The sequence below is a fragment of the Malus sylvestris genome, chromosome 12 (assembly GCF_916048215.2).
Source record: "Malus sylvestris chromosome 12, drMalSylv7.2, whole genome shotgun sequence".
NCBI lineage: Eukaryota > Viridiplantae > Streptophyta > Magnoliopsida > Rosales > Rosaceae > Malus > Malus sylvestris.
In genome coordinates, this window is record NC_062271.1 from 2,027,911 (window position 1) to 2,036,891 (window position 8,981).

Below are 8,981 nucleotides of genomic sequence, written 5' to 3' on the forward strand. Positions count from 1 at the left end.
TGTTCTTTGTGGATTGGAGTGCTACTTCCACAAAGAGAAAGTTCATTGTATCCTGGGAGACATTTGCCAATGCAAACCTTGAGGCACCACTGAGGGGCAATCTTGTCTTAAGGCTATAGAATCAAATTCTAGTCTCGATCTCTTAAGGTTCTTCTATTCCTTGTTCTTCTTGCATGTATATATTTTATTATGTATTATTTAATCATTTATGATAAAATATATAGCAATTTTTCCATAACTTTTTCCAACAACTTAAGATAAGATTGTGGTTTGATTGCTATATGTTTGTTTGAGAATTATTTATGAGAAGTTCAAAGCACGTGCCCACCACCATTATTGGTCCACTTTTATACATGTTTTTAATTTGGACTGATAATTATTTTAGTGCAATAAATTGGTTTTGTTAAATTGTTATATTTTTTTAGTCAAGTTTAATTAAATAATCTTGTGGGTTACGGCGTTAAGGAACTAAAGTCTATTTGCTTCATAATACTTTGTTGCTTTTACTTTAATTATAATATATTGAATTGTGTGATTTTCTCTCTTAAGGGAAAATGGATGATACTAGTAATTCTTCTAGTAAATTGGGCAGCACGTCAATTGCGAGTGTTGTGCCCGTGGTGATCCCAACTTCCACTAATCATGGTCAGAAGCCTGAGAAGTTCAATGGGACATACTTCAAGAGGTGGCAACAGAAAATGTTATTTTACCTCACCACCCTGAACTTGGCAAAGTTTCTGACTGAAGATGCGCCCATGTTTGGAACTACTGCAGAAGAAGTGGCTGCAGTAGATGCATGGAACCATTCTGATTTTCTTTGCAACAATTACATCCTCAATGCATTAGATAATGCACTATACAATGTGTATAGTCCAATTAAAAATGTAAAAGCCTTATGGAACTCTCTTGACAAGAAATATAAGACTGAAGATGTCGGCATGGAGAAATTCATGGTCGGTCGATTTCTTGACTATAAGATGACAGACTCCAAGAAGGTTATCAATCAAGTCTAAGAGCTACAACTTATTCTTCATGAAATACATGTTGAAGGGATGTTGCTAAGTGAGACATTTCAAGTGGCTGCAGTAATTGAAAATTTACCTCCTGCTTGGAAAGATTTCAAAAATTATCTCAAGTATAAGCGCAAAGAGATGGGACTCGAGGATTTAATCGTAAGATTAAGGATTGAGGAGGATAATCGTTGCTCTGAAAAGAAGTCTAATAGTCAACTTATGCAAGCCAAGGCACACATTATGGAAGGTGGGTCAAAGAATAACAAAAAGAGGAAGCATTATGGTGAAACTTCAAGCGAAGGGAATTCTAAGAAGTTCAAAGGCAAGTGCTTAGTTTGCAACAAGATAGGACACCGTGCTAGCGAATGTCGAAACCGCAAAGGACAAGACAATTTAAAAAGGAAGAATAATGAGGTACACATAACCGAGGAAGAGAGGTTGTCCCAAGAGATATTTGACATAAATCTTGCGGCCGTGGTATCTGAAGTCAACATGGTGGGAAACACTAAGGAATGGTGGGTTGACACTGGGGCTACTCCCCACATTTGCTCTAATAGAAAAATGTTTACCACCTATCAAGAAGTTACTCATGGAGAGCAAATGTTCATGGAGAATTCTTCTACATCCAAGGTTCAAGGCCTAGGAAAGATAATTCTAAAGATGACTTATGGAAAGGAACTTACTCTTAACGATGTGCTTCATGTGCCTGATATTAGAAAAAACTTAGTCTCTGGACCATTGTTGAGCAAAAATGGTTTCCTTTTGGTTTTTGAGTCTGATAAGATTGTACTAACAAAGAGTGGAATGTATGTTGGGAAATGATATCTCAGTGATGGTCTTTTCAAATTGAATGTAATGACTGTTGTACCCAAAATTATCAATAAAGTTAATTCTTCTGCTTATATTGTGAAATCGCCAAATATATGACATGGGAGGTTAGGACATGTGAATTATGATACTATACGTAGGCTAATTAACATGGACCTATTACCTAAGTTTCATATTGATATAAGTCATAAATGTGAAACTTGTGTGGAAGCAAAGTCAACTAAAGCACCATTTCACTCCGTTGAAATGAGTACGGAACCTTTAGAATTAATTCATAGTGATATTTGTGATCTAAAGTTTGTGCAAACTAGAGGAGGTAAGAAATATTTTATTACGTTCATAGACGATTGCACAAGGTATTGCTATGTGTATTTGCTAAGAAGCAAAGATGAAGCCTTAGAAGCGTTCACAAATTATAAGAACGAAGTTGAGAATCAACTTAGCAAAAAGATAAAGGTTATAAGAAGCGATAGGGGAGGTGAATATGTTGCATCCTTTTCTGAATTTTGTATTTAGCATGGGATTATTCACCAAACTACTGCTCGTTATTCACCTCAACAAAATGGTGTTGCTAAACGCAAAATCGTACATTGAAAGAAATGATGAATGCTATGTTGATAAGTTCTGGGGCAGCCCAGAATTTATGGGGAGAAGCATTGCTTTCTGCAAATCACATTCTCAACAAATTACTTCACAAGAAGTTAGATAAAACACCTTATGCATTATGGAAAGGCAGAAAGCCTTCTTATAAATTTCTCAAAGTTTGGGGGTGTTTAGCTAAGGCAACTATCCCTGATCCTAAAAAGATTAAAATAGGACCTAAAACCGTTGATTGTGTTTTCATTGGTTATGCCATAAATAGTAGTGCATATCGGTTTCTTGTACATAAATCGGATGATCCCGAAATACATGTTAATACAATAATTGAATCAAGGAATGCTACATTATTTGAAAATGTATTTCCATGGAAAATGGCACAAGAACAAAGTTCTTTGAAAAGAACTTATGATGACTTTAATAGCAATTATAAAGAAAGTAATGATAATTCTGTTGACCGAGAATATGTACAAGAAATTGAACCAAGACGTAGTAAGAGGGCTAAGATATCAACGTTTTTTGGACCTGATATTCTTACTTATTAGAAAATGAGCCTCAAACGTATAAGGAAGCTATAACCTCTCCAGAAGCTCCATTTTAGAAAGAGGCTATTAATGCTGAAATTGAATCCATCATGCAAAATCATACATGGGAATTGGTGGATCTTCCTCCTGGAAATAAACCTTTAGGTTATAAATGGATTTTCAAAAGGAAGATGAAAGCAGATGGATCTATTGACAAGTACAAGGCAAGACTTGTCGCCAAAGGTTATAAGCAAAGAGAAGGCTTAGACTATTTTGATACATATTCGCCAGTCACGAGGATAACATCCATCCGTATGTTGATTGCTATTGCAGCAATTCATAATCTTGAGATTCATCAAATGGATGTCAAGATTGCTTTTCTAAATGGTGATTTAGACGAGGAAATTTATATGGAACAACCTGAAGGTTTCATAGTGCATGGCCAAGAGAGAAAGGTAGTCTAATGTACATTACAAATTGTACACGTCCGGACATTGCATATTCAGTTAACAGATTGAGTAGATATACGAGTAATCCTGGAAAAAGGATCATTGGAAGGCAATTGCAAGGGTTATTGGTTATTTGAAATTTACGCAGAACTATGGATTGCACTTCACAAGATATCCAGCAGTACTTAAAGACTATTGTGATACTAACTGGATATCTGATACACAAGACTCGAAGTCCACGGGTGGATATGTGTTTACTCTGGGAGGCAGAGCCATCTCATGAAAATCCTCTAAACAAACTTGTATAGCTAGATCCACTATGGAATCTGAGTTCATTGCTTTAGACAAAGCAGGGGAAGAAGCTGAATGGCTTCGTAATTTCTTAGAGGATATTCCCAATTGGCTAAAGCCGGTGCCCGCCATATGAATACATTGTGATAGCCAATCAACGATTGGAAGGGCACAAAATCATATGTATAACGGTAAGTCTCCACACATACATCGTAGACATAATACCGTTAGACAACTTCTCTCAAGTGGTATAATTAACATTGATTACGTAAGGTGAAAAGAAAATATAGCGGATCTGTTTACTAAAGGTTTGACTAGGGGTGGAGTTTTTTCCCGAAAATCCCGAACCGTCCCGATCCCGTCCTGAAATTAGCCCAAAAAATTCCCGAACCGAATTTCCCAAAACATTCGGTACTCGAAACCGATCCCGACCCGAAAGTTTCGGTATGGGATTCGGCCACACCTTTGAAAGCTTTCGGGAATCCTGAACCGAACCAAACCGAATATTATATATATATATTTATTTATTTTTAATTTTTAATTAGAAATTACTTGAACCGTTGGATTTGTTAAAATCAAATCCAACCGTCCATAGTTAGGTCATTTGTTTGTTAGGTATCAAACTCTCTCAGTCGCTCTCGCTCTCTCACCTCACTGGCCTCACTCACACACACTCTCACTCTCACAGTCCCCCCGCTCCACTCCTCCGTCGAATCCACGCCGCTTCTCATCGTCCATCACTCCATTGACTCACGCCGCTCCACTCCTCCGTCGAATCCATGCCGGTCCTCGTCGTCGATTGACTCACGCCGCTTATCCATGGACTGACGCTTCTCCATCGACTCACACTCACACACTCGAATCCGACACCAATTGAGTCCCAAAATCCAGGTTAGTAGGCATAGAAGCTTTCCCAGTACTTACTGAAAGTACCTGTTCATCATCATGAACTTCTCTTCAGGGAATTTGTTGACTGAATTCTCCCTCCTGTACTTACTGAAAGTACATGTTCATCATATGCAGGGGGAGTAGGGCCTCCACTAGAAGAAGGCCTCGAGGTCTTCCCTGATTGACTTGTGGGGTTCACCAAAGGTGCTACATCATTTCTTCGAGCAGTGTGGGTGGACTGAGATCTTTGGGTAGCTGCTGCACCCTTAGCTGATGATTGCAATTGGGCACCTCTCTTATTTCCTTCTTTCCCAACCTTGCAAGCTTCTTTCCCTCCTTTGCAAGCTTCTCTTCTTTCCAGAGCATTGTAACTAACAGAGCCAACAAAAGGTATATCATCTATACACACAATTTCCTCCTAATTTCTTTGAAATAGCCGAAGGGCCAAGGAACTAGCAAACTGTCTTGAGTTAAATATTTCATCGGTTCGGTTCCGTAAGCATCCTCTGTCAATATATGTAATCTGGCCAAGGAACTAGGAACTAGCACTCTGTCAATATATGTAATGTGATATATATAATGTGGTATATATGTGCACTCTCTGTCAATATATGTAATCTGATATATATGTGCACTTTGTGATATATTGTTTGTATTGAAAAATATTACATCTCAATGACTTGATTTTATTTAAGTGGATGAAAATAACCTAATTGTAAATATAAGTAGTAGTGGCACATAAACATTGCACCATATTTGAATGATTAACAAACACTGGGGGAAGCATCTGCCATCTGGGATTAATTCCAAGGTCACAAAATATCCTGTATATTTCCCCACAAATGAATAACAATGCCAGCTGAGTTTATATACACTTTTATATATGTGCACTCTGTCAATATATGTAATATGATATACATGTGTTTATGGATTAATTTATGGATCAGTTTATAGATCAGTTTATTTATGGATCAGTTTATGAATATTATATATATGCTGAACTATGTTGTGATATATTATTGTGCATTGTCAGGATGGATGGTTCTGGTAGTGGTAGTGGTAGTGGTAGCCAATCACAATCTACTAGTACACCTAGGATCTCGGTTTTAGTAAAACGAAAACCACAGTACATTCGAACTCAAGAATACTTTGAAGATTATTGTGATGATGATCCGAATATGGATGCTGATATAGGGTTAGAAGAAATAGATGAAGAAATAGAGGAAGAAGAAGGTGAGGAGGAAGAGGATAGTGTTGAATTGGACAGGCGGCAGATGCCTTCGGTGGCCACATTAGCAAGTAGGGTGGGTGAACGGAAAAGAAGTAATAGGACTAAGGGGCCAAGTCCGGCTTGGAATGATGCCACTAAGGTAAAAGTGACCGATGAATTTGGAATTACAACGATTATGGCGGAGTGCAATCATTGCAAAGTGTAGGTGCCAGCGGAGTCCTCTAGACATGGGACGAAAGGTATTCTTAATCATTTGAAGAAATGCCCGGATTCTAGTCTTTACGAGGCTCCGGATTCAAAACAACCATTGTTGTCACAAGGGGTGATGGGGGGTCAAGTTGTCGCTCACACATTCAATCAAAAAAGACTTGATATGAAATGTGTGAAGTGGATAATAAAAGCGGAGATGCCTTTTAGGGCGGTTGATCAAGAGGACTTTAGAGATTGGATCCATGACTTGAATCCAAAGTACAAGCTTCCAAATAGGCACAAGGTGGCGGCGGCGGTTTTAGAATTGTATTTTACAGAGAAGGAAAAAATCAAGAGGGTGGTTGATGGTTTGAGGGTGAGTATCACTACCGATACTTGGACCTCAATCCAAAATATTAATTACATGGTGGTGACGGCACATTTTTTGGATAATGATTGGGCTTTGCATAAGAGGATCCTAAATTTTGTTCAAATTACGTCTCACAAGGGTGATGATATTGGGAGGTGTCTAGAGGTATGCTTGAATACTTGGGGCATAGACAAGGTATTTAGCATTACCGTTGACAATGCTAGTGCCAATGACACTGCCATTGCCTACATGAAGAGAAGACTCAAGTCCAATGGTACTATTTTACTTGATGGGGCTCACTTGCACATGAGGTGTGCTTGTCACATCCTCAATTTGATAGTTAAAGATGGAATGACGGAGCTTAGTCGTGAGATTGAAGGGATAAGGAATTGTGTCAAGTTCATACATTCATCCCCCGCGAGGTTGGAGACTTTTAGGGAGTATTGCGTCTTGATGAGATTTGATAGGATGTCGAATATTCCTTTTGATGTTGTCACAAGGTGGAATGCCACCTATGAAATGCTCAATAGTGCCTTCAAATTTAAGCAAGTGTTCTCAAGGATGGCAGATGAGTGAAACACTTTCATCTCTTACTTTCAAGAGGAAGTATCTAAAGAGATTAATGGGGTCACAACCAAGGTGAAACGGGTGGGTCCTCCGGTGGTGGAAGATTGGGAGAGGGCGGTGTTTGCTCACTTTCTTAAAAAGTTTTATGATGCCACCTTGACACTTAGTGCAACCTTGACACCAACTTCCTTAATACTTGGCACGGTGATTGCATTGCAAGTGGAGATAGAAGAAAAGATTTGCACTTCCTCTAATGCCACTTTGCAAAGTGTGGCAACTTCCATGAAGCTTAAGTTTGACAAGTATTGGGGGGACATTGAAAAGGTTAACCCTATACTCTTTATAGCCCAAGCACTCGACCCGAGGTACAAGTTTGAAATGTTGGAGGCAAGTCTAGAGGAACTCCACTATTCATGTGATGCAATCTTGGATGTGAAGACAACTATTAAAAAAAACTTGACAGATTTGTTTAAGGCGTATAAGGAGGGAGAGGTTTCTAGTAGTAGTAGTGTTACCGTGGATCAAAGGCTAAGTGTTGTGGTAGATGATTCTTTGGGGTTGGAAGATGATGATGTTGCTACAAGAATGCAAAGGAAGATCCAACAAAAAAGAGCAGCGGCCCAACAAAATGAGATATCCAATGAAGTGGATATGTATTTCAATGATCCTCACCAAAGCTTAACTTATGAGGGTTTCAATATTTTGGATTGGTGGAAAGTCAATTCTGGAATATATCCAACTCTTAGTAGGGTTGCCAAGGACATTTTTGCTCTTCCTAGTAGCACCGTTGCTAGTGAGAATGCTTTTAGTCTTGGTGGGAGAGTTGTAGATCTTTTTAGAGCTTCCCTAACACTGAGAACAATTGAGGCTTTGGTGTGTACAAGTGATTGGCTAAGGGGGAATGAAATGTCTTTCTACAAGGAGCCTACAATTGACGATCTTATGTTCTACAAGGAACTTGAAGAGTTGGAGAAGGGTAAGTGAAGTATTTGATTTCATGTTTTCATTTTCTTAGTTTTAAAATTTATGCATTCACTTTCTAAATATATTTTGTGTTTTATTGTTTTTATCGTTTTAGAGTTGCCTAATATGGGAGGTGAGGAGAATCCCACACAAGGTGAAATGCCACCTCCTCCACCACCTCAAGTTCAACGCCGCCCATCATTACCTCCACAACCACGACCACCCATTTCAAGAGCATCTAATCCAACACAAAGGAGGGTTCAATTATCAACAAGAGGAAGGGGTCCACCACCACCATCAACACCAACGTCAACGAGTCATTCATCAACAAGGGGAAGAGGCCGAAGGGGCTAAAGGAAATGAACTACGTTTATAAACTATGTTTTGGTTGCATGCACTTTCTTGCTTATAAACTATGTTTTGCTTTTGGTTTGTAATTTAATCTAAATTCATTCGGAAGTTTGGTTTGTAAAATTTAACTTATTTCATTTTGGTTGCATGCACTTTTAATTAACTAGTTTGTTAGACAATTGTGAACTTAAGCTTAACTTGTTAGTTGTTGCTTTCTTGGTATGAAAATTGAAACAGGTGTGGTATTGTGAATTTGTGATATTGTGATGAAATTGAAACAAGTGGGATGCCTGTGCTTGTGCGGGCAGTGGCTGGTTGCAATTGCCAATTGTAACTTTTTTTTTTTTTTTTTATGAAAAAAGGGTGGGCTTACCCTTTAAAGGGTGGGCTTACTCTTTAAAAGCCCAACATTTTGGGCTTCAAATTGTAAAAAGCTTAAAATTGTAAAAAGTTATAAAAGCCCAACATTTTGGGCTTCAAGGCCTAATCCCGAAGTTTCCCGAAAATCCCGAAACACTTTCGGGAATCCCGAATTTCGGGATTCCAATAGTTTTGGTTCGGTTTCGGGATATAAAATCCCATCCTGAAATGTTTTGGTTTGGGAATCGGGTTCGGGGTTTTGGTTCGGGATCCCGACCCGAACCAGCCCTAGGTTTGACTAGAGAGCAAGTTTATAAATCATCGAGGGGAATGAGTTTAAAGCCTATGTCTTAAGAATCG

The 8,981-nt window shown here is 38.6% G+C and overlaps 2 protein-coding genes across 2 annotated transcripts; both read left to right on the forward strand.

The window, feature by feature from the left end:
- On the forward strand, positions 1–1,823 carry LOC126592803 (uncharacterized). Its single transcript, XM_050258589.1, has 2 exons — positions 1–147; positions 550–1,823. The coding sequence occupies exon 2, from the start codon at positions 555–557 to the stop codon at positions 1,011–1,013; it is 459 nt and encodes a 152-aa protein (XP_050114546.1). The 5' UTR covers positions 1–147; positions 550–554; the 3' UTR covers positions 1,014–1,823.
- Positions 1,824–7,830: 6,007 nt separating this feature from the next.
- LOC126592804 (uncharacterized) lies at positions 7,831–8,514 on the forward strand. Its single transcript, XM_050258591.1, has 2 exons — positions 7,831–7,923; positions 8,026–8,514. The coding sequence occupies exons 1-2, from the start codon at positions 7,854–7,856 to the stop codon at positions 8,262–8,264; spliced, it is 309 nt and encodes a 102-aa protein (XP_050114548.1). The 5' UTR covers positions 7,831–7,853; the 3' UTR covers positions 8,265–8,514.
- The last annotated feature ends 467 nt before the right edge of the window (positions 8,515–8,981 follow it).

Coding starts and splice junctions, on each gene's coding strand:
- LOC126592803 (XM_050258589.1), top strand. CDS start 555: ATGGATGATACTAGTAATTCTTCTAGTAAATTGGGCAGCACGTCAATT.
- LOC126592804 (XM_050258591.1), top strand. CDS start 7,854: ATGTCTTTCTACAAGGAGCCTACAATTGACGATCTTATGTTCTACAAG. Junction 7,924..8,025: donor ACTTGAAGAGTTGGAGAAGG/GTAAGTGAAGTA, acceptor TTATCGTTTTAG/AGTTGCCTAATATGGGAGGT.